Below are 26,043 nucleotides of genomic sequence, written 5' to 3'. Positions count from 1 at the left end.
AGTGCCTCCAACCTTTATGCACTGGCACCAGCCTAAAGGGAACAGGGAGGGGTAGATAGTGCTTGAGAGGAGTGTAGGAGAGGTGGGTTGGGCTGCACTTGGGTTGGGAGTGTGGGGCAGGTACATGCACTGGGGCCTGGTGGCATGGGGACACCTGGTGCTCAAAGAATGGGAGTGGGTGAGGGGGTTCAGGTGTGTGTAGTGTGGGGTGAGTCGCAGGTCACATAGCTCCACCGGTGAAAGTAGTATGCCCAAGGAACGCGGCCTGGTTTACTTCCTAGTCCCTTGTGCTCATCTGTGCACTCCCGTGTGCTCCGCCACTTTGCGCCTCCATGCCAGTCCCTGGCTTTCTCCCTCTCAGTTCCTCGACCTCTGCAACCAGAACTGCCACATATGGTGCAGAAGGTTCTCCCAGGTCAGCCACACTGCTGAATTGCCGCCTCAGTTGCCCTCCTGTCCCTTCTCTGTATTTCCATTCTTTTTATTGAAAGTATATCTGTTATGTTTCTTTGCATCATTTTGCATAAGCATTTTCTACTCTCAAAGGGCATTGAGCATCAGAAATTAGCCAGTTTGTTGGACCTGCAAGATTTAACTGTCAACGCTCTGTACTTGATAACATTAGTCCTGTTTTCTTGGAATCTGTTTATAACATTTTGGGTTTAGAAATTATAGTCTTAATGAGTCTCTTCCTTAGAAGCTAAATAAAATTTATAAAATGCCTGATAGTTTACTGAGCATGCATCTGTCTCTCTGTATATAATTTAATGTTTACTTATGGTCATATATTAATGGGACTATAAATTTAGTTTTACAGATGACAAAATTAGGTCTTACATAAGCTCATTGATTTTTCCCACTACTAATAACAGGCAGAGTTGGAATTTAATCTAAGTCTATATTGTTCATGTGCTGATTTGAAATGAGATCCTAGAAAAGCCATGCTTTAATCTTAATCACATTTTATAAAGGCAGCCATTTCTTCTAGTCCCTACTCAGCATTGTATGCTTGAAACTGTAGTTAGATTATCTCCCTGGAGATGTGATTTGATCAAGCATGGTTGTTAAACTGGATTAGGTAGAGGCGTGTCTCCACCCATTCAGGTGGGTCTTGATTAGTTTCTGAAGTCCTATAAAAGAGGAAACATTTTAGAGAAAATGAGAGATTCGGGGAGAACAAAGAATGCTGTAGAATCACAATTCTGAGTCCAACAACCAGCGACCTTTGGAGATGAAGAAGGAAAATGCCTCCTGGGGAGCTTCCTGAAACAGGAAGCCAGGAGAGAAAGGTAGCAGATCACACCATGTTCCCCATGTGCCTTTCCAGCTGAGAGAGAAACTCTGTGTTCGCCATGTGCCTTCTCACTTGAACTTCATCAGCCTTCTTGAACCAAGGTATCTTTCCCTGGATGCCTTTGATGGGACCATTTCTATAGACTTGCTTTAATTGGGACTTTTTCTCGGCCTTAGAACTGTAAACTAGCAACTTATTAAATTCCTCTTTTTAAAAGCCATCCCATTTCTGGTATATTGCATTCCAGTATCTAGCAAACTAGAACAAATTTTGGTACCAGAGAGTGGGTTGCTGCTCCTGCAGTTTGCAAATACCAAACGTGTTGGAGCGGCTTTTTAAATGAATAAGGGGAAGATTTTGGAGGAGTTGTGAGGAGCTTGATAGAGAAGGCCTTAAATGCTTTGAAAAGACTGTCAGTAGAAATGTGGACTCTAAAGATACCTGTGACAAAGCTCTAGACAGAAATGAGGCATGTATCATTTCAGATTGGAAGGAAGACGAGCCTAGTTTTAAAATGGCAGATAATCTGGCAAAAGTGACTAATCGCTTTGGCTGGAAGGCAAATTTTAAAAGCCATGAACTTGGATATTTAGCAGAAGAGATCTCCAAATTAATTGTCAAAAGTCAACCTTTTTTCTCCTCACAGCTTATAGTGAAATGAGACAGGAGAGAGGGAAGATGAAAACTGAACTCTTGAGTACAAGGAAACCAGAAATTGATGTCCTGGAAAATTCTGGGCCTCCAGAAAGGGAGACCACAGAGAATAGTGCCCTGTGTGAGGATTTAACCAAATGTGGAACCAGTCAACCATTTCAGAGAAAGCCAAGATTGGACATGGAGCTATCCAGGAAGGATTTGTGGAAAATCCTTATGTCTGATGCATGATCCAAGGCTACTACATAGATAGCCAACGAGAGTGCTGTAGTACCTGTATAAACAGAGCTGCTGCCAGTGTGAACTGGGAGGTTCAGAGAAGGTGCACATTAGAGGAAAAATAACTTCAGAGGCAAAACCATGGAGGCTGAGATCTGAAGTCAACAAGCCTCGGGCCAGGAGAGTGGTCCCAACCCAAGCCCGTGAAGAGGGTGAGTTTGCCCTGAAGGCAGAGGATGGGCCTTCCACCTCATTGCAGTGAAAGAGTCATACCGCCCTAGGCCTTGGAGAGAGTGAAGCACATTCTTTGGGGTTTGGAGAGAGCCTGGCTGCCACCACATGGAGGGTTTGAGCGTGTTCCCTGGAGATGGCAGAGAGCCCAGATGCGGCCCCAGTGCTTCGGGAGTGGAGCCAAGAAAAAGGTGGTCTCCTTAATGTCCCCCAAGGTTGCGTTGGGAGAGAGTCAATCCTCTGCGTAGGCCTTTGGAAACGGTGGGACAGCCACTTTCTAAAGGCCCGAAGATAAATGACTCTCAGACTTTGAAATCTAATGGTTTTTGCCATCAAAACGGTATGGGTCCGGTGACCCCTGTGTTCCTTCCTCCCTATGGAAATGGGTATATGTATCCCATGACTGTTCCTCCTTTGTATGTTGGCAGCAAATAACTTGTTATGAGTTTTCAAAGGTCCATAGCCAGAGGATAATTTTGCCTTAGAACAGACCATGCTTGCAACTAACTTTGAGATTTTGTATTGGTTCTAACCTTGTATTGTATTTGTAATGTTACTGAAATGGTTTAAGGTTCTCTGATACTGTTATGGAATGAATGTATTTTGTATATGGGAAAAACATGTCTTTTTTAGGGTCCAGAGGCTGTATGTACCCTAGAAAAGCCATGTTTTAATCCTAATCCCATTTTGTAAAGGCAGCCATTTCTTCTAATCCCTCCTATTCAGCACCGTATGTTTGAAACTGTAATTTGATCATCTGCCTGGAGATGTGATTTGATCAACCATGGTTGTTAAACTGGATTAGGTAGGAAACATTTTGGAAAATGAGAGATTCGGAGAGAGCAGAGAATGCTGTAGAACCACAAAGCAGAGTCCACCAGCCAGTGACCTTTGAAGATGAAGAAGGAAACGCCTCCCAGAGAACTTCATGAAATAGGAAGCCAGGAGAGAAAGCTAGCAGATGATGCCATGTTTGCCATATGCCTTTCCAGCTGAGAGAGAAACCCTGACTGTTTTTGCCATGTTCCTTCTCACTTGAGAGAGACACCCTGAACTTCATCAGCCTTCTTGAACCAAGGTATCTTTTGCTGGATGCCTTTGATGGTACATATCTATAGACTTGCTTTAATTGGGACATTTTCTCGGCCTTAGAACTGTAAAATATCAACTTATTAAATTCCCCTTTTTAAAAACCGTTCTGTTTCTGGTATATTGCATTCCAGCATCTAGCAAACTAGAACAGATTTATTTCATTATATCATTCTGCTTCTGACCTTCTAATCCAAATGGTGAAATGTTGCATATATTACAGATTTCACCATGTTATGAGTGTGGACACTAGTCTTTTCATATAATTGCTTTTACCAGGAAGGCATCAGTCTTTCAACATAGTCTTCAAGAATTCTATTACATATTTCTATAAACTTGTAAGATAATTTGTCACAAATCTATTTCCTCTGCATAAAGGAGCTGATAAGTTTTTTTTTTTCAAAAACAAAAATAGACCTATTTGCTTGTAAAATGTGGGTTTATAACTGAAGCCCAAAGTAGAGATTCAGAGATAAATCACAAATTAAAACTTTTTATATTGACCTTCTTATTTGTGACTACACAGAAACCTCGACACTTAAAAAATTGCATTTATCGGTATTACTGAGATATGTTGTTTGGTTGAGAAATTTCTTAGAGCATGCTGATAGAGTGCTATGTGAAGCCTTCTGACGTGAGTTTCAAACTTTGATTGTCCTCTTTCCTCACTGATTGTTCCTTTTCAACTTTTCTTCTTCTCCTTGATCTCATAAATGTGGGTCAGTCTTTTAATTTTTTCCTTTTTTTATATACCCTTCCTCCTCTTAATCTCATCAAGTTTTGCTTTTTCCCCCCCCCCCCCCCCCGTTATTTCAAATACGTCTCCTGGCTTCCATTGTTTCTGATAAGAAGACCAACTTTATTCATATACTTTCCTTCTATAATCAGTATTTTTCCTGCTTTCAAAATTTCCCTTGATTTTTAGCAGTTTTACTATGATATATCTATGTTTAGTTTTCTTTTTATTAATCTTGCTTGGTGTTCACTGAGTTTCTTGAAATTTGGGAAATTTTTGGCCATTATTTGTTCATGTTTTTTTTCCATGCCATTCTAATTTTCTTCTTTCAATTACATGTATGCTGGAATGTTTTATATCGTCTCACAAGTCCCTGGCCTCTGTTCATAATTTTATTCAATGTTTTTTCCTCAGATCTTCTCACATCTCAAATTACATTTGAGTAATTTCTAGTGGTCTGACTTCCAACTCACTATTACTTTCTATCTTTTACCATCCTCCATTCTGCTATTGAACTCATCTATTTACTATCTATTTTAGTGATTGTATTTTTCAGATCTAGTTTTTCTGTTTGGTTCCTTTTTAATAGATTGATTTCTCTTGTGAGAAATCTCAGCTGTATATCCATTAAGAATGAATTATTTAATTCATCCAACATATTTATAATAGTGATTTAATGTTTCTGGTTTCAAAACCATGAATTTTGGGTTTGTTTTAGTCAATATTTTTTTCCTTGTCTATGAGATTTCATATTCAGATTTCATCCTTAATAATGTTCTTTTGTGTTCTAGAGTCAGTCACTGATTTATTGATCACTTTCAATTTCTACAGGCTTGGGTTTTATGTTTTGTTATGGTAGATCTTTTTTATTTCATAGGTGTTTCCCTAGCTTATCTCTGACTCAGTGATCTCTAAACTCTCTTCTTTATGGGGATTGCTTGGTTTTAAGCATTGTTAGAGCAAATTTTTATTTCGTTTATATAGTTATAAGAAAAATAAAATAAGGGGATTTTTTGTCACCAAGTCTCAAATAGATGCCCCTAACTCACCTCATTTTCCTTAGTAAGTATCATTTTCTCCATGTGCAAGGACTTGTAAAAAAGACTGAGAAGCATTCATCCAAGTGTATTGCGTGTTTGCTTGGAAATCGTTCTTTCTAGAAAAAATTCTGATAGAGAAGTAGGGCAGAATTTCTGGTAGTCTGGATCTCTACAACAACACGGTGTTGTGAGAAAAAAAAGGCAGCATTGCTCTTTTGACAATGGGATGGTGTTTCTCTTTCTTGCCTGTCTGCCCATTCTTTGCTTATGGACCTTAAATAGCGTCTTTCACACTGTGCAGTGAGCCTTTAGTGGATAAAGGATAGTGAATTATAAACTAATGTGATAGATCATAGCCAGCATTTTCTTTTGTTTTAGTCTTATTTGTCTCTTTGTTTTTTGTAAATATTATTAGAAATCATTTTATAGTAACGTTCATCTTTTTACTTTATCATATGAGGGAAGTTAATTATTATGTTTTATTACTTTTGCTTTTATATTTAATTATGTATCTGTCTTGATTACAAAGTATAGTTTTAGTTTGGACTATGGTAAAATCTTTAAAATAAAACCTTTGCCCTAAAGTAAAGCATATTTGAGTTACAAACCTTCCACATAGAATCTATCATATATTCCCATTCAGATGAAAATTTTGCATGCAGGAAGCCAATGCTCATTATCTACCCCATTAAATCTAATCCTTTATTTATCAAGATAAAGAAACATCTAAGACTTATCAATCTTTGAAGTAATGTAGAAGAGTGAGAGAATAGAAACAAAATAATGAAACAGATCAACTGACCTTGGGGAAATGCTGAGAGATTTCAATAAAGAGACTCATTAGTTTCTTCAGGGATTTGCAAAGATATTACATTCATAAAACATGAATAGCCTGCTAGGAAAAATTGCTATGCAGCTGGTAGAATGTAACATGGCACAGCTGCCATCTAAAACAGTTTGGCAGTGCCTCAGAAAGTTAAATATTGAACTGCATATGACTCAGAAATCACACTTTTTGATATATACCAAAAAGGATTGAAAGCAGGGACTTAGACATCCATTTGTACAGCTAGCAGCATTATTCACAATAGCCCAAAGGTAGAAGCAAACCAAAGGCCCATCAGCAAATGAACGCGTAAACAGAATTAGTGTGTGTGTGTGTGTGTGTGTGTGTGTGTGTGTGTGTGTGTGTGTGTGTGTGTGTGTGTGTGTGTGTATTGACCTTTGACAATGGGATGGTGTTTCTCTTTCTTGCCTGTCTGCCCATTCTATGCTTATGGACCTTAACGCTGTGCAGTTAGCCTTTAGTGGATAAAGGATAGTGGATTATAAACTAATGTGATAGATCATAGCCAGCATTTTCATTTGTTTTAGTCTTATTTGTCTCTTTGTTTTTTGTAAATATTATATATATATATGTGGTGTAATATTATTCAGTCTTAAAAAGAAATGAAGTTCTGATACATGCCACTACATGGATGGTCCTTGAAGAAGATATCATGTTGAATGAAGTCAGACACAAAAGAACAGATACTATATTGATTTCACTTATGTGAAATAGTTATAATATTCAAATTCATAGAAAAAGTAGAGTACAGTTTACTACAAGGGAGGTTCGGGAGATTCAGGATTTAATGCATAATGGATGTGGGGTTTCTGTTTTGGATGATGGGAAAGTTCAGGTAATGGGTGGTGGTGAGAGGAGCACAACATTGAAAATATGATTAATCCCACTGAATTATATGCCTGGGTGTGATTGAAATAGGAAAATTTATGTTGCATATATGTATACTTTAAAAAAAAAAGAGGAACTAAAGAGACAATGACAATTCGATGCAGTGAGTGATCCTGGATGGGATCTAATAATGGAGGAGAAATAGATCAAAAGGACATTATTGGGACACAAGAAAAAATTGGAATATAGATTGTAAGTTTTATATCAATGTTAAATTTCTTAAATTTGATCATTGTTAAAGTGATACATAAGTGAACATTTTTGTTCTTAGTAAATGTGTATGGAACCATTGCATGTTCAGGAACCATGATGTATGCAACCTACTCTCAAATGTTCAGAAAAGAGACGGATGGATGGGTGGATCAAAGGATAGATAGAATGATGTGAAATGTAACAAAATGTTAATATTGGTGGATCTAAGTTTCTGGAATGGGGGGAATGGGGAATTCTCTGTATGTGTTTTGTATTATTTTTGCAACTGACCTGTAGAGATTAAAGAAAAAAATTGTTCTGTAATTTTTAATCTTAAAGTGACAGCATTAGGGATACAAGGAAAAAATGTGTAATTCACCAATTATGATGGGAGAATTTTAACATATCTCTTTCATACGCCAACATATAGGTAGACAAAATTTAGCATAGACATTGAGGATTTGAATAATATTTTCTTCAGTATACATAAAAATACACAGAAACAGACAATTATTTCTCTGGGTACTACTTTGGTGGAGAAAGTTAGATGTCTCTTCTTTATAGGATAAAATTGGTTTCATATTTGTGGGGCAATGATGATTATTCAATAAATCCATGATCAGGAGAACTTTAGATCTCACACCAGAGACAAATGTAAATTCCATTAGATTTAAAGACCAATTATAAAATTATTAAAAGAAACACAAGAATTTATATTTTTATGGTCTCACCTTGAGAAAGGCTGTCTTTAGCAAATTATAAAATACAAGTTATGTTGGAAGATGTCCAAATTAGCTCAGAGAAATTTTTATAAGTTAAAAGAGAATGAACAGCTCAGAGAAAATGTTTACAGCATATATGACCAAGGATTGATATTCATGTTCTACAAAGAACTAGTAAAAATCAATAAGAAAAAGAGCAGTGTTTCAATAGAATTAGAGGCAAAATAAATGAATAGGCAGTTCACAGAAGAAATACACATGCCATAAAAAATTCAGCTAATGAGAACTCCCCCATTCACCTTAAGTTGACAAGAATTAAAAATATAAAAATGTCTGTTGTTTGTGATAGTGTGAGAAATGGATATTCACATCATGCAAAAAGTTGGTATAGCTTTTTAGGTGGACAACTTGGCAGTATTCTTAAATCTAAAATATGCAAATACTTCAAGCTAGAATGTCATTTTAAGTATGTCTTAGAGAAGTATTTATAAGTGCCCCAAAAAGCATTGAAAGGGTATTCATTGTATCATTATTTGTTTAAAAAAAAAAAAAGTATGAGAATGCCATACATTTCCATCTTAGAGTAATAATTAAATAAATTATGCTTCATGCATACCTTGGAGCTCAGTGAAGCAGTTTGAAGGAATGTACTAGATCTGTGTGCAACTGACCTGGAAGAACTTTTAAGTGGAAAAAACAAATTGTGGAAAAACACAAATCAAAACTAAATATCTGTGTGTGGTGAAATGTTGACTGATATTGAATCTAGGTAAGGGTATGGAGCCTTCATTGTACTATTCATATGAATCCTGAATATTTATATGTGCCTCACCTATATATGTAAATGTGTTCACTAATATTTGGAAGGAAACACATAAAGCTGTTAATAATGACTAGGTTACTTGGAGGAGATGCATGAAGTTATCATATCATTGACACGTGCAGCAAAAACTTGGCCTTTTTCTCCTACTAACGTCTGTATTTGGATTTTGACAATTTTTAACATTTGTTAATCATTTGTTTAAAAATTTTAAAATAATAATTATGAATTTTTTGTCCATCAGCCTCTTGAGGGCTATGATGCTGTGAATTGTTCAGAGCTTAGAGGTGGGGAATAACCAAGTTATATATCATAATAATAATATAATAATGGTGATGATGATAGCTACTTTTTGTTAAGTGTGTAGTCTTTGTTGTGTGCCATTTTAAACATTTTAGGTTCATTTGTTTTTACTATCACCATGTAAGGAAGTTCAGTGTGTTTCCATTTTTAAGATTTGAAAGTGGTTTCATAGAGCCCACACAGCTAAATAAATGATAGTGCTGAGGTTTGAATACAGGTAATCCCAGGTCTTACCCACAATCTTGGACCTTAATAATGGGAATGGAAAATAAATAGGAAGACAGTGTTTCTAAAGGCATAGCCCCAGAACTGGCTGTAATAGTCAAATCATTGGTGTCTTTGACCACTGGCCAGAGGGCTGGACCTTGTATTCAGACAGAAAAGGACAGTTTCTATTGAGGTCAAAATGAGTCTTAAGGAAATAGTGTTACATGGAAGGGTCCAAGTAAGATGAGCTACTCAAAAGTCCATATCTACAGTGTTTGATTCTGCAGGAGAGAGATTGCAGTAGTTAGGTTCAGGCATCAACTTGGCCAGGTGAAGGTGCCTAGTTTTGTTGCGTGGACATGAGCCAATGGCATGTGAAGCTCATTTGTTGCTGATTACATCTGCAGTCAGCTAGGTGGCCTGCCTGCTGCAGTGAATGATGTTTGTTTAATTGGCTGGAAGCTTAAATGAGAGAGTTCAACATAGTACAGCCCGAGCAACTCAGCATACCTCATCTCAGCACTTGCAGCTCAGCCCAGGCCTTTGGAGATACAGAAAGGAATCACCCCCAGGGAAAGGTGTTGGAACCCAGAGGCTGGAGAGAAGGCCAGCAGAGATCACCCTGTGCCTTCCTGTATAAGAAGGAACCTCAGTTGAAAGTTGCCTTTCCTCTGAAGAACTATACATTTTTATCTAAATAAATCCCCTTTTATTAAAACCAGTCCAGTGTTGCATTCTGGCAGCTATGGCAGACTAAAACAGGGGTGTTAAGATTAGAAAGGGATAGTTTTAAGCATATAACTCAATTACCTATGGTTTATCCTTAGAATCATTGGAGGAAGCAGTTGATCCTATTTAAATGTATGCAAAGCAAAATTACCTTTGTGGGTGTTGTGCAGGATTAGTAATCGAAGATGATGTGGAAGCTACAGTAGATCAGGGAATCCAATTTGAAAGAAGAATTTCTTCTGCTTTCTGACCTTCTCAATTGATATGTTGTTTCATTTCCTTACCCTTTGCTTTGAGAACTTCACATGACAGTAATTTTGCTTTCTTTGAGTAAGTGTTTAAGTTTCCCATTAATGGCATAGGAGCATTGTTCTCCTACATGTGGTTTCTATTTTTTGTCTGTATTCTCCATTCATCTATTTGTCTATATTCCAGCGCCATCATGTTTTTGATTACGCTTGCTTTATCACAGTTCTTGAAATCAAGTATCATTAATTCTTGTGTTCTATTTCTTCTATTTCACTGAGGTTCTTATTATTTGATTCTTATTATTACTTTTTTTTAAACTGTTTACTTTGAATTTAACATGCTCTTCTTTTTCTAGTTTCATAAGGTAGAAGGTGAGGTCATTGAATGAGACTTTTCTTCTTTTGTATTTTAGTGCTATAAATTTCCCCTAAGTGCTGCTTAAGTGTCTCCACAAATTCTGTGTTGTGTTTTCATTTTCATTTAGTTGAAAATACTTTCTAATTTCCCCTTTGATTTTTTTCTTTGACCCATGGGTAATTTATAAATGTGCTATTTAGTTCCAAATTAATGTAGATTTTCCAGATATTCCTGTTTTTGATTTTTAATTTAATATCCTTGTGATCTGAGAACATACTTTTAATGACTTGAATACTTTATTGTAACCTGATTTGTGGCCCAGAATATATTCTGTCTTGGTAAATGTTTCAGATGCACTTGAGAAGAATGTGTATTCAGCTGCTGTTTTCTGGAGTCTTCTGTAAATTCAATTATGCTATGTTAGTTGATAATATTCAAATCTTCTGTATCTTTTACTGTTTTTGTCTACTTGTTCCATTAATTATTAAGAGAGAGGTTTTGAAATCTTCAACTAAAATAGAGGATTTGTCTGTTTCTTTTTTTATTTCATCAGTTTTTGCTTCATATCTTTTGAATGTCTTTATTAGGGGTATACATAAATATTAGGATTGTTGTCCTTTTAAAAAATCAACCCACTGGCCATTGATTGTTCTACTCATTATGGGTTGTGTTTCCCTATCTCTTTGCATGCCTGTTAATCTTTGATTGACTGCCTGACAATGAATTTCATTTATTGGGTAGAGGATATTTTACATTCCTGTATGTCTTCTTTAGCTTTTTTCTGGGATGCAGTTGTTACTTATAAACAATTTGATCTTGCTTTTATGATTTATTAAGCAGGTTTGAAACTATTCTCGGTGTGGAACTAACTGTTCCTTACTACTGAGGCAGGACTTTTCTGTGTACTCTACCCAATGTCCAATAAATTGTGAGTTTATTTCAGTCCAGATGGTGGGAATTGGCACTTTTCCAGTCCTGTATGAGCAATGGCCCTGTTTTCTCTAATCTTTTCAGTTGGGTCTTTTCCCCAGCCTCAAGTAGTTTATTCTCACACTCATATGTCAATCAGTAGTTTGCAGAATTCTTAAAAGGAACCCTCTGCAGACTCAGACTTTCTCTGTGTAACTCCCTCTTCTTTGGTATTCTGTTGTATGAACTCTAGCTGTCTTTGTCTTCCAGGAACCTCAACTCTGTCTCCTCATTTCAGCGGGAATGCCTCCATTTTCCCCTTCCTACACTGTGGCCTGTAAACTCACTCAAGGCAGAAAGTTGGAGCAGTAGTAAGGCACAATATTTGTTTCCTTTTTTTACTTGTCCTTCATTGTCTGACACGCATTGTCTTGCGAACTGTTGTTTCATATATTTTGTCTTGCTTTTTAAGGTATTTCAGTCTGCAGGGTAAATCTGATCCCTGTTGTTACATCTTGGTCCAAAGTGAAAGTTACCACTATATTAATTTTATATATTTTTAACTTATTATATGCTTTTATTGTTTACAGTGGTTTATTAGTTGATCCGCTTCAGTTTTCCAGGTTATACAATCATAGCATTAGCAAATAATGATAATTTTTCCCTTCTAATTTTTGTACCTTTAATTTCTTTATCCTATGTAATTGCTTTGGCTGATACCACTAATATATCAGAGATAATGGACCTTGGTATAGTAATTAAGAATGGATGTCAAATTTTGTCATATTTTTGCATTATGAAGTTGATGTTTTTTCTGATTAGATCTATTATTGTGATTAACATATATAAAATACCTATTTTTTCATTCATTCTGGAAACTTTTAGAATCTGTTGTTCACTTTTCATATACTGAAGTTTCATGATGATGTTCTAAAATGGATATTTTTTAAAAAAATTTAGTATTATGCTAAATATATGGAGATTTAATCCTGTCCTAAGATTCTGGGCACCTTTCTTTCATGATTTCTTTTATAAAAATTTGCCCTATGTGTATTGTTTTTGAATTTCTTAATGCCAGAAACTTAGAACTCCTGCAGTAATCTAACTTCCTTATTTCTCTCTTGCATTTTTTCATTGTTGTATTTCTTTTGCCTACCTATTAGGACATTATTTCAATTCCTTTATTTTTAATTTTATTGCATCTTATTCTTTGAATGTTCTCTGATATATATAACATTCTCTCTTAAATATATGTAACGCTTCCTCATTCTCCTGTATTTGAAGTTTTTTTCTTCCCTGTGCATTGGTTTTATGGCCAGAGTTCCTTTTTTTTTGTTTGTTTTGGTCTTTTTTCCATATTTGGTGACATTCATATGTACCTGATACCTCTCATTCCTTATCTTTTCGAGGAATTTTTGGTATAAACTAGTTTTCCAGCTTCCAAAATCTTAACATTTAAAATCTGTTGTTATCTCCTCTCCCATTTCTTTGTTGTTTGTATTTTTTTATTGTAATTTTAGTGGGTTTTCAGGAGATTGGAGGTAAACACATTTGTTTCATCTGCCATCCTTTACTGGAAGTCATTAATAACTTTTATGTTTTTCTTCTTGGAATTGTTTAAAAATTGTAATTGATGTGAAGTTGTATTTTTACAAACCTCAGTGTTAGAAACTATTCCAGATGTTAATTTTCTTCTTTGGAGTTTGCCTCTTGAAATCACCACATTTAAAGCCTCATGTCTTAGGCTCTTCATGAAAGTACTATACCAAAATATTCAAAACTTAACATTAGCTCATTTTGTGGCTTTGATATTATGATTTTGAATGAGTTTGTTTTTCTAACTGCTTATTGCTCATATCAAAGAATAGTATTGATGTGTATATGGTCTTATATTTGCCTACCTAACTAAACTTTTTTCATTCAGTGTCCAGTCAGTTTGTTTTCTTTAGGCAGACAATTATATTATCTTATGCATAATGAAAGTTTTGTTATACTGATGAGAACAATACAGTGTTTTGTAGTAGTAATACAATATTTGAATGTAACTTTTTGTTAAAATTAATATAGGTGACTGATTTGAATTAAGCTTCATTTTTTTAAGCACGTTGTTTTGGATAGAACATTTTAAGTATTCTTCATCATAAGTTGTTCCCTAAAGTTAGGCATATACATGTGGTATCCTTTTTATTGCATAAGAATACAATATTTGAGTGTTTCCCAAACTCTTCAATTGGCTTCTCTTCTGAAATCTTATGCCTCTTTTTTTTTTCACTGAATTTTTGAAAAGTTTCTGTCTATAGTATAGTTCCATATCTGATATAGCTGTGGCCTAGCTGGACATGGATTTTAGTCTTCTCAAGTTTCTGTTTTTGTTATTTTCCAAATCAGTTCTTCTTTGGTCAAAATACAGTTCATCATCACAGTTCTGTATCATTTCTGTTTTCTTTAGAAAAGAAATCTGTCAGCAAAACAAAATAATCTTGGGATTGCCTAATCTTTGTTAAGGAATTCAAGGGCGATTCAACATATTTGTGCTCAACTTGTACATACTCTCCCAAACTGGTTCTCTTTCCCTAAGAAAGTCTTATTAGACATTTCAGGAAAGATCTATATAATACAATGTTTTTTTCAGCATTAATTATAAACACCAACCAAAGAGAATTGGTTAAGTCATGGTCCTTTATGTACAGCCAAAAAGTGTGATGGTTTAGAGCTGTTACGTACCGCAGAAGAAAGCCATGTTCTATTAGTCCATTCCTGTGGGTATAGACCTGTTGTGGGTGGGACATTTTGATAAGGTTATTTTACTTGAAATGTGACCCACCTCATTCAGAGTGGGTCTTAATCCTTGTATTGGAGTCTTTTATAAGAGATGAAGCCCAGAGAGCTCTAAGAAGCCCCAGAGAAGCTAAGAGATGAAATTAAGAGAAGCTCATAAGGAAAAGCCCTGGAGAAGCCAAGAGAGGAAGCCACTGGAACCAGAAGCTGAAGCAACAAAACCTGGTAGAGAAGGACCAGCAGATCTCCCCATGTACCTTCCCATGTGACAGAGGAGCCTGCAGTTGGTCTTCAGAGAAGTTATCATCTTGTTGATGCTTTAATTGAAACATTTTCACAGCTTTAGAACTATAAATTTGGAAGCTAAAAAATCCACATTGTAAAAGCCCAACCTGTTTCTGGTGTATTGCATTTTGGCAGCTTTAGCTCACCGAAACATATGGTATAGTATATAATTATTAAAAATAATTTTAATAAAAACATCTAAGTACATGGGAAAATACAGTGAGTGGAGAAACATAATTCAAGATTGTATATATATATATATATATATACTATGGCCCCCTTATATATATATATATATATATATATATATGTACATATATAATTTATACATGTACTTACATCCAGAGATAAAGGGGTGTAAGGAAAAGTTGCATGTTACAGAGTTTAGTTCATTTTCATTTTATTTTGTCTGTTTTTTACTACCGTGAATTTATGTTAACAGAAGACAATATTCATAAGATGATTTATTTATAAATATAATTCAGCAGTGAAAGAACATTCTTAGTAGAGTTACAGAGACTTGCATTCTAGTCCTGCCTCTGTCACATACCATCTGTATGACTTTAATATTTCATGGTTTTGGTTTCTTAGTTTGTAAAATAAGTTTTGAATGTAATTTCTTTTTTTGCATGGGCAGGCACCAGGAATCAAACCCAGGTCTCTGGCATGGCAGGCAAGAACTCTGCCTGCTGAGCCACCATGGCCTATCCTGTAAAAAATGAGTTTTATGAGATGTATTGTACATAAAATGCTTTATACTTGTATTTCTATGTTTTGTTTGCAGCTGTATAACTTATTTGCAAATGATCTACTTTATGCATTTGGATCATTAAGCAAGCAACTAAACAAATTTTGTGTTTATAATACATTAATGCATCGAGTCTAACATGCTCTAGCAGTTTTAAACTTGTAACCTTAAAGGTTATTTGATTCCAGATTTTGTCAAATTCTTAAAGGAAACTGGAAATGAAGAGAAACAGATAATATAATCCCTGTATTAACTTTTCCCAGATATATTGTAAAAATTTTATATGAACATGATTGGTGTGAAATAATGGCAGAAAGGTGGAAAGAAGTAGTCAGAAACATCAGTTGTTCCATACAGTACTATTTTTCAGTTTATACACTATGCTCATCGATAATATTGTATGAAATAGATGTGTTTTCTGGGTGAACTGAAGAAAGGAGGGCAAAATATAGCCCACGCAGTTTTGACCGTCAGTTCTAAATATTTCAGGTTTTGCACCTGTGATAACTTTTTTTTCCTGTTTGCCAATAAAGACATTGGGGAAAGCAAAATCCTGACTTCATCCTGTTTGTCTAATGCTTATCATTCTGCTTACTGTCTTTATTGACTACTCTGTTTCCAGCTGTCCAAACATTCTCACATTCCTGTTAGAAATGTGACTGAGCTCAGGTTCAAGAATTGTGTCTACTCCCTCATCATTTATTATTTTCTCAACACACTTTAATTTAAGATTTGAAATCAGTGAACCAGCTAGCACTGTTGTATTTCAAATCTAAATCCTATGAAGAATATCTCATTAAATAGTTGGGTCATATCCTGATACCCCAAATTCTATTATTACTTCATCTTATAAACAGATATAAAAGGTACAGAGAATTGAAATGTAGACATTTAATTGCAGATTAGAGGCCTTCCTTTTCATCCTTTGAAAAACCGTTTTTGTAAATTCATTTGTATAAACTATCAAGTTTATATTTTTCTGAATATTTGTAAGTTAATATATTTCATTTGAGAATGCAGCATTCAAAATTTCCTGTAAGGTGTGATTCTAATGACATTTTTAAATACATAGGATAAAATAATTCCTTTTTAGCTGTCATTTATGTGTGAAATTGGGAATCCCATATGTAACCAGTGTCTAGCTCACTCCCCTGACAGCTTCTTTGTGAAAAATTTAAGAGAAAATGTCTGAGTGAGCCTAACATGAATTACCAATATTACCTAGTTTGGTCACCTTTAATTTTAGTTTTGAAGAAACACCATACTGAAAAGTGTTTCTTGGAATGTTTTCAAAAATTTTACTGAGAATATGGATTTTTTTCATTGTAGAACTCCTTTTGTAATGTAAGCTGAGAGAAATTAGGCCATTTAAGTAACTAAGAAGGTTTTACTATCTGAACTCTCAAATGTGTTTATTATTTTCTGTTTGAATAAGAAATTTTATTATTGATTTTAAACCAGAAAAAGATACATTTAATTTTTTAATTTGAAGGTTACACAATAAAATGTGACTCATTGAGCTATAAATTTATAGATGTGGTTGTCTTGGGAAATATTAAGGGTGACTGTTATACAAAGAACCTTCTACAGTATGTTCATCTTCAGGGAATTTATTCGAGTTAGTCACAGTAAGGCTATGAACATTTTTGGTTTTCCTGTTATATTTTTCTTATTCTGTATTCTGTGTATGTGCAAGCATTTTAGAAAAGTGAGCACATTAAGAGCTGCTTTTTCTAGTTTTAAGCAGAAAAATAGCTGATTGCTCATTTAAGTAATTGTGATAGGTTGAATTATATACCCGAGGAAAAGACATGTTCTTAATCTAATCCATTTCTGTGGGTGTGAAGACCTTTATTCACCTTAAGGTTTGTTTTTTTTTTTTTGATTGTGAAATATAACATATATACAAAAGAGGAATAAATTTCCAAATACATTTTAACAAGTAGTTATAGAATAGACCTAAAGTTTGGTAATGGGTTAGAGTTCCACCATTTTTTGTTTTTTCTTCTAACTGCTCCAAGACACTGGAGATCAACAGAAATATCAGTATAATGATTCAGCACTCATACTCATTTGGTAAATCCTACCTTCTCTGTTATACAACTCCTTCTGTTTAGATAACATGTATACATAAACATAGTAAATTTCAAAGTACATCACAACAATTAGTTGTAGAACAAATTTCAGAATTTGGTGTGGGTTACACTTGTGCAATTTTAGGTTTTTATTTCTTGCTGCTCTGAGGTACTGGAGGCTAAAAGAAATATCAGTATAATGATTCAGCACTCATACTCATTTGTTAAACACAACCCTCTCTGTATAACTGCACCATGACCTTTTATCTTTTTCCTACACTTTAGGGGTATTTGGGCTATGCCCATTCTAACTTTTTCATGTTGAAAGGGGCTGTTGATAATAAGGGATAGGGGGATGGAACTAGTTGATGTTCTTGAAAGACTGGCCCCTCTGCATTTTAGGATTTATCTGGTACAGGGACTCATCTGGAGGTTGTAGATTTTGGAGAGTTACCATAGTGCATGGAACCTTTTAGATTCTTATATAATGGCCTAGGTAGTCTTTAGGATTGGTAGGAATGGTTTTGGTTGAGGTTTGGCAAGTAATGATAGGTGGCAGTGCCTAAGTGAAATTTGCATAAGAGTGACCTCCAGTGTAGCCTCTTGACTCTATTTGAGCTCTCAGCCACTGATACCTTATTTCTACACTTCTTTCCCCCATTTTGGTCAGGATGGCATTATTGATCCCATGGTGCCAGGGCCAGGTTCATCCCTGGGGGTCATCTCCCATGCTGCCAGGGAGACTTTCATCTGCGGATGTCATGTTCCACATAGTGGAGAGGGCAATGATTTCACTTGCATAGTTGGGCTTACAGAGAGAAAGGCCACATTTGAGCAACAAAAGAGGTTCTCTGTAGGTGCTTCTAAGGCATGTCTAGAAGTAGGCTAAGGTTCTTCACTATATACATAAGCTTCACAAAAGCAAGCCCCCAGGAACAAGGGACCAACAGATGCCAGCTATGTGACTTCCCAGCTGACAGAAGTATTCCTGATCCATTGGCCTTCCTTGAATTAAGGTATCTTTCCCTCGATGCCTTATTTGGACATATTTATAGGCTTAGAACTGTCAACTTGTAACTTAACGAACTCCCCTTTTTAAAAACCTTCCCAGTTCTGTTATATTGCAATCAAACAGCTTACAAACTAACACAGAGAGAATGGAAAAGTTTTGGTAGTAGGTGGTGGTGATGATAGCACAATATCGTGAATATAATTGATTTTATTGAATTGTATACATGAAAGTGGTTAAAAATGGGAAGTTTTCTGTTATTTACATGTTATCCCATTAAATTTTTTACAAATTTTCTAAGTATATACTATTTTGAAGCACAGACTAGTAGAACATTATGTACTGTTGTGTCACAGAGGGCATTCTTAAGTGAAGTTTCCTTTTTCTAAAACACAATTTTATTAAGATATTTTCACAAATCCAAAGTATACAATCAGTAGCTTAAAATATGATCACATAGTTGTACAGTCCTCACCACAATCAATTTTAGAATGTTTTCATTACTCCAAAAAGAAAAATAGAAAATAGAAAGCAAAATAACTGTTACTCTTTACCCCACTCCATTGTTGACCCCCAGTATTAGTATGGTACATTTATTACTATTGATGAAAGAATATTATTATTAACTATAGTCTGTAGTTTGCTATAGGTATGTTTTTTTTCCCATATACCACTCATTATTATCTATTTGTAAAAGTGTCATACATTTCTTATGGTTCATGAAAGAACTTACTTACATTTGTAGTGTTAATTATAGACATCACTGACTGCAAGGTTCACTGTGTTATACATTCTCATATTGTAACTTCTAGCTTTCTTTCTGGTAACATACGTGACTCTAAACAATCCCTTTCAGTTACATTCACATATAATTCAGCACTGTTACTTAAACTCACAATAACGTGCTACCATCACCTCCATCCATTTTCCAGTGTTTAAGTTCAACCTAGTTAAAAATTCTGTACATATTTTGCAACCACTACCTATTCTCTAGCCTGATTGTGTTTCCTGCTATCCTATATCCTATATCCTAAACATTAGATCTAAGACCATAAAACTTTTAGAAGAAAAGGTAGGGAAATATCTTACCAATCTTACAATAGGAGGCGGTTTCCTAAACCTTACACCCAAAGCACAAGCATTGAAGAAAGAAAGAAATAGATGGGAATTCCTCAAAATTAAACTTTCGTGCATCAAAGAACTTTGTTAGGAAAGTAAAAAAGACACTCCTTTTATCTACCTTATCAACAGACGAGTAAAACATATGGAATAAAAATAAATAATAGGAGGAACAAATGTTAAAATAAATTTAGATTAAAATGCTAGTGATCAATGAAAGGGAGGGGTAAGGGGTGTGGTATGTATGAATTTTTCTTCTGTTTTCTTTTTTCTAAATGGATACAAATGTTCCAAGAAATGATCATGATGATGAGTATGCAACTGTGTGATGATATTGTGAATTACTGATTATATATGTGGCATGGAATGATCAAAAGTTAAGAATGTTTGCGTTTGGTGTTTTTTGGTATTTAAAAAAAAATTAAAAAGAAAAAGAATGTAAAAAGACAGCCTACACAATGGGAGACAATATTTGGAAATGATATATCAGATAAAGGTCTAGTATCCAGAATATATAAAGAGAATGTTCAACTCAACAACAAAAAGACAAACAACCCAATTACAAAATGGGCAAAAGACATGAACAGACACTTCTCAGAAGAGGAAATACAAATGGCCAAAAGGCACATGAAAAGATGCTCAGCTTCCCTGGCTATTAGGGAAATGCAAATCAAAACCACAAAGAGATATCGTGTCACACCCATCAGAACGGCCATTATCAATAAAACAGAATAGGACAAGTGTTGGAGAGGATGTGGAGAAAGAAGCACACTTATCCACTGTTGGTGGGAATGTTAAATGGTATAACTGCTGTGGAACACAGTTTGGAAGTTCCTCAGGAAGCTAAGTATAGAATTGCCATATGACCCAACAGTACCATTGCTAGATATCTACTCAGGACATGAGTTCAAGGACACAAACAGACATTTGCACACCAATGTTTATAGCAACATTATTTACAATTACCAACAGATGGAAATAACCCAAATGTCCATCAACAGACAAGTGGCTAAACAAGCTGTGGTATACATACGATGGAATATTATGCAGCTGTAAGACAGAATAAAGTTATGAAGTATGTAATAACATGGGTGGATCTTAAGGACATTATGCTGAGTGAGATTAGCCAGAAACAAAAGGACAAATACTGTATGGTCTTACTGATATGAACTGACATTAGTGAATGAACTTGGAAAACTTCAATTAGTAACAGAGACCATCAAGAGATAGAAATAGAGTAGATATTGAGTAATTGGAGCTGAAGGGATACAGATTGTGCAACAGGACTGAGTGTAAAAATTCAGAAATGGATAGCACAATACTACGTAACTGTAATACAATAATGTTAGAACATTGAATGAAGCTGAACGTGGGAATGATACAGGGAGGAGGCCTGGGGGCACAAATGAAATCAGAAGAAGAGATGGATGCTAAAGACTGAGATGGTATCATCTAGGGAATGCCTAGCGGGTATAGTGATAGTTACTAAATGTTCAAATTTAAAAATTCTTTTGCATGAGGAAGAACAAAGGAATGTCAATACTACAGGGTATTGAAATTAGATGGTAATTCATATTTTAATACTTTAACTTATGTGTGAGATTAAAGCAAAAAAATGTTTATCTGGTACAGAATTTATATTTTGACTAGTGCATTTCCTAATATAACTTATGTGGACAGCTTAACTGAGCACCATAGGATGTGGAACCTTGAGTACGACATGAGATTTTGTAGGTTTGTCCAGAGTGATGCCCCAATAAATCCCAGAGTGACTTGAGCAGTAAATAAAAAAGTATTTGCAAAGTCCCCTTGGGGGAATGGTGAGAAAGGGGGAAAATTCAACTTCCCCAAGTGGAGAATTCTTGATATTCTCACAAGCAGTGGGGACAACCAAAGCAATAGGCTGAGCCCCCAATCTTGGGGTTTCTTCATATGAAACTTAACCCCACAAAGGATAGGTTAAGCCTACTAAAAATTAGGCCTAAGAGCCACCCCCAAGAGAACCTCTTTTGTTGCTCAGATGTGGCCTCTCTCTCTCAGCCAACATGACAAGCACACTCACTGCTCTCCCCCTCTCTATGTGGGATATGACTCCCAGGGGTGTGGATCTTCCTGGCAACATGGGACAGAAATCTTAGAATGAGCTAGGACTCAGCCTCAAGGGATTGAGAAAACCTCGACCAAAAGGGGGAGGAGTGAAATGAGACAAAATAAAGTGTCAATGGCTGAGAAATTCCAAACAGAGTCGAGAGGTTGAGAGGTTATCCTGGAGGTTATTCTTACGTATAATATAGATAATCACCTTTTTAGTTAAGGTATAATAGAGAGGGTGGAGAACTGTCTGAAAATGTAAAGCTGTGTTCCAGTAGCCACGTTTCTTGAAGATGGTTGTATAATGACATAGCTTTCTCAATGTGACTGTGTGATTGTGAAAACCTTGTGTCTGATGCTTCTTTTATCTACCTTATTGACAGACAAGTAAACCATATGGATTAAAAATAAATATATAATAAGGGGAACAAATGTTAAAATAAATTTAGTAGATTGAAATGCTAGTGATCAATGAAAGGGAAGGGTAAGGGGTATGGATGTATGAATTTTTTTCAGTTTTCTTTTTATTTCTTTTTCTGAATTGATGCAAATGTTCTAAGGAGTGATCATGATGATGAATATACAACTGTGTGATGATATTGTGACTTGCTGATTATGCATGTATAATGGAATGATCATATGGTAAGACTGTTTGTGTTTGTATGTTGGTATGTTTAATAAATTTAAAAAAATATCAGTTGACCTTAGATCCGGGGGTATATTTCTGAACTCTGAATTCTATTCCGTTGACCAATGTGTCTCTTTCTGCCAGTATTATCTGGTTTTGACAACCATGGCTTTATATTATGCTTTAAAGTCAAGAAGTGTGAGACCACCCACTTCATTCATCTTTTTCAAGATATTTTTGGCTACTCAAGGCTCCTTACCCTTCCAAAGAAAATTGAAAATTAGCTTTTCCATTTCTGCAAAGTAGGCTGTTTGACTTACTTGGTACTTGCATTGAATCTGTAGATCAGTTTGGATAAAATTGACATCTTAACAGCATTTAGCTTTCCAATCCATGGACACAGAATGTTTTTCCATTTTATTTAGGTCATCTTTGATTTTCTTTTAGCAGTGCTTTCTAAATTGCTATGTACAAGTCCTTTATAGTCTTGGTTAAGTTTATTCCTAAATATTTGATTTTTTAAGTTGTTTTTGTAAATGAATTTTTTTCTTGATTTCCTACTCAGATAGCTCATTACTATTGTTTAGAAACACCATTGATTTTTGCATCTTGATCTTGTCTCCTACCACTTTCCTTAAGTCATTTATTAGCTTGAGTAGCATTCTTGTGGTTTTTTCAGTATTTTCTCAATACAGGATCATGTCATCTGCAGATAGTGAAAGTTGTACTTCTTCCTTCCCAGTTTGGATGAATTTTATTTATTTTTCCTTGCAAAATTGTTCTGTCTAGAACTTCTAGCACAATGTTGAATAACAGTAATGATGGTGGGTATACTTGTCTTGTTTATGATTTTAGAGGAAAAGCTTTCAGTCTCTCACAATTGTGTATGATGTCAGATGTGGATTTTTCATATATGCCCTTTATCATTTTGAGGAAATTTCCTTTTATTCCTTGTTTTCTAAGTGTTTTTATCAAAAAATGGCGCCAGAGTTTGTTGAATGTCTTCTGCATCAATTAAGATGATCATGTAGCTTTCTCCCTTTGTTCTTTTAATGTGGCATATTATGTTGATTGCTTTTCTTATTTTGAGCAACACTTGCATACCTGGGATAAATCACATTTGATCATGGCATGTGGTTTTTTAATGTGGTGTTGAACTTGTTTTGCTAGTATTTTGTTGCGGATCTTTGAATCTATATTCATTAACGAAATTGGTTTATAGGTTTCTTTTCTTATAGTATCATTATCAGTCTTTGGTATTAGGATGATGTTCTCATAGGATAATTTAGGTAGCATTCCCTATTCTTCAATTTCTTAGAAGAATTTGAGTAGGAATGCTGTAAATTCTTCTTGGAATATTTGGTAAAATTTCCCTCTGTAGCCAGCCATCTTGAATTTTATTTGTTGGAAGGTTTTTGTTGACTGATTCAGTCTTTTTACTTGTGGTTGTTTTGTTTTGTTTTGTTTTGTTTTGTCTTATTTTGAGGTCTTCTATTTCTTCTTGAGTCTGTGTAGGTTATTTGTGTGTTTGTAAAAAGTCTCCCATTTCATCTAAATTGTCTAGTTCGTTGGCTTATGGTTGTTCGTACTATCTTCTTATCATCTTTTTTAATTCTTTCTAGTCTGTAGTACTGACCCCCCCCCCATTTCTGATTTTTCTTTATTTGCATCTTCTCTCTTTTTGATTTTGTCAGTCTTGCTAAAGGTTTGTTGATTTTATTGATCTTCCCAAGTAACCAACTTTTGATTTTATTGATTCTTTCTATTGTTTTTTACTCTCCATTTCATTTCTTTCTGCACTAATATTTGTTATTTCTTTCCTTCCACTTGTTTTGGTATTAGTTTGCTGTTCTTTCTCTAGTTTCTCTAGTTTTTCAGTTAGGTCTTTGGTTTTAGCTCTTCCTTCCTTTACTTTTTTTTTTTTTAAGTTACAAATACATGGCTATAAAGAATGCGGTGACAGCCTATATAGGTTGTTGCCTCTGCCTTTATGCTAGTTAAGACCCCAGCAGCTTTTTCCACCATGGTTTTTGCACCATCAGTATATAAATCAACAAAGCAAAAAGACAACTAATATCTCAGTATTATAATGAAAATAGTTGGCAATTCTCATGTTTCTGTGCACCACACTTTCAGAGCTCTTCTTCTAGAATAAAAAGTCTTATGGTAGATACAAATAAGCCTAAGACATAATGACTTAGAACTTAGTATTGGTGAATTGTTGTCTTGTAAAGATAAGAAAATTGACAACTAACTTTTCTATACTGGAATAGTAAATAGATAAGGAGTTGTAGAGAAATATATAGATGAAAAGATTATTATAATCATTTATTATAAAATTGCGTGAAAGTTTTGGAGCATATGAGAGGAACTGCCTCTATGAGAAATGTTTTCACTTATTTGCTAATTTAGGTTTTTTTAATGTTATTTATTCATACATTCTTTATGATACCTGCCCTAAGAAATGCATCTGGTAGAATTTTTCATTCTTTAGAGAAGCTACGAACATGAGTATCATCTCTCTCCAATTGTAGGCATAATCCGGATCTTACTTTTCTGATGACCGTAGTCTGAGATGAGGAGGCAGTGAGGCAGTGGGAAGGAGAGGCAGATTTTGGAAAAGGTCAATAGAGAAGGGGAAAGCGTGTGTCGAAGAACTGGTAATAGAGAGTGAAGTTGGATTGAAGGGATAATAATCATAGTAGGAAACATTTACAAGCACTGAACTATGTGACTCCTCTGAGTACTTTGCCTTTTAGCTTTCTGAAAGTACCATCAAGCATGTACTAATATTCTACCTTTTATAGATGAAGAAACTGAGGCATCTAAGGATTAAATAAATTGCTCTAGATTACAGTTATTAAGCAGGAAATCAAAAGGTAATCTGGCACAATGGACTGCTTTATTGGTAAGCTAATTTCTATTTGTATTCTATCTCTTATGAGCAATTCTGCTAATCAAAATGTCTTTATCATAGAACTAGATTGAAGAGGCTTAGATTTATGAGAAATATTTAAAATAATTTTGTTTTCCATCATATGATCGATATTGTGATTTGTTCTCATAGTGGGAGAAAGGCCTTCATTTTGGAACTGCATTCCTCCATATGCTAACCGAGGTCTCAGAATAAGTGGCATCTGTGGAAAATCTAGGCTGTCCTCATAAAATATATATGGATATTATTGAAAGTGTTCTATATTAAAAATCTCTCCATGAATTTTTTTTTTATGTTGGCTCAGTTGACATATCATATAAGCTGGACATATTTTTATATGAAGGGATATTTTCAGAGATTAATGAATAGTACATTTTCACTATATTTTTAAAACATGGCATTTTTCTTCCTATCCCATTTAGTTTTGTCAGCCTGCTGGGTGGCGGTTGTCCAGAGAAAGGAAGCAGCCAACGTTCTTTGTGGTGGTCCTGACAGATATTGACTCAGATCGACATTACTGCTCATGCCTAACCTTCTATGAGGCAGAGATCAATCTCCAGGTACAGCAACCTTTCTGGCCAACGTACAGTCAAAGGAACAACATTTAGGAATCTTTTTAAAAATGAAATTTTTTTTTCATTAGAACCGCAAGTTTGAGTTTTATGGACTACTTTAAAAAGTACACGATACTATAATGTTTTTTAAGACATTGTAATGTTGGAAAAGAGAACTACAAGGTAAAGTTAACTGTCCAGGTTTAATTGTGCCCTTTTGAAATACTTATCATAATCTGTATAATTCTAAGAATAGCATTTCCATTTATTAAGAAGATTTCCACATGTGCTGAATCTTTGTCTTTGTCAGTCCTTCTCCCAGGGAGCCCTTCATA

At 35.0% G+C, this 26,043-nt stretch overlaps 1 protein-coding gene across 7 annotated transcripts in view; it reads left to right on the top strand.

Moving 5' to 3' along the window:
- SBF2 (SET binding factor 2) overlaps window positions 1-26,043 on the top strand; it is a 685,303-nt gene that overhangs the window by 298,735 nt on the left and 360,525 nt on the right. For 5 of the 7 annotated variants that reach the window (XM_077113966.1, XM_077113968.1, XM_077113967.1 and 2 more), the window contains exon 3: window positions 25,577-25,714. The exons of the other annotated variants lie outside the window; for them this stretch is intronic. In XM_077113966.1, the coding sequence (XP_076970081.1) occupies window positions 25,577-25,714 (138 nt within the window). The remainder of the gene's footprint in view (window positions 1-25,576; window positions 25,715-26,043) is intronic. 7 annotated transcript variants of the gene reach the window in all.

Source organism: Tamandua tetradactyla, chromosome 8 (genome assembly GCF_023851605.1).
Source record: "Tamandua tetradactyla isolate mTamTet1 chromosome 8, mTamTet1.pri, whole genome shotgun sequence".
In the NCBI taxonomy this organism is placed as follows: Eukaryota; Metazoa; Chordata; class Mammalia; order Pilosa; family Myrmecophagidae; genus Tamandua; species Tamandua tetradactyla.
This window is presented reverse-complemented; position numbering and strand designations above follow the sequence as displayed.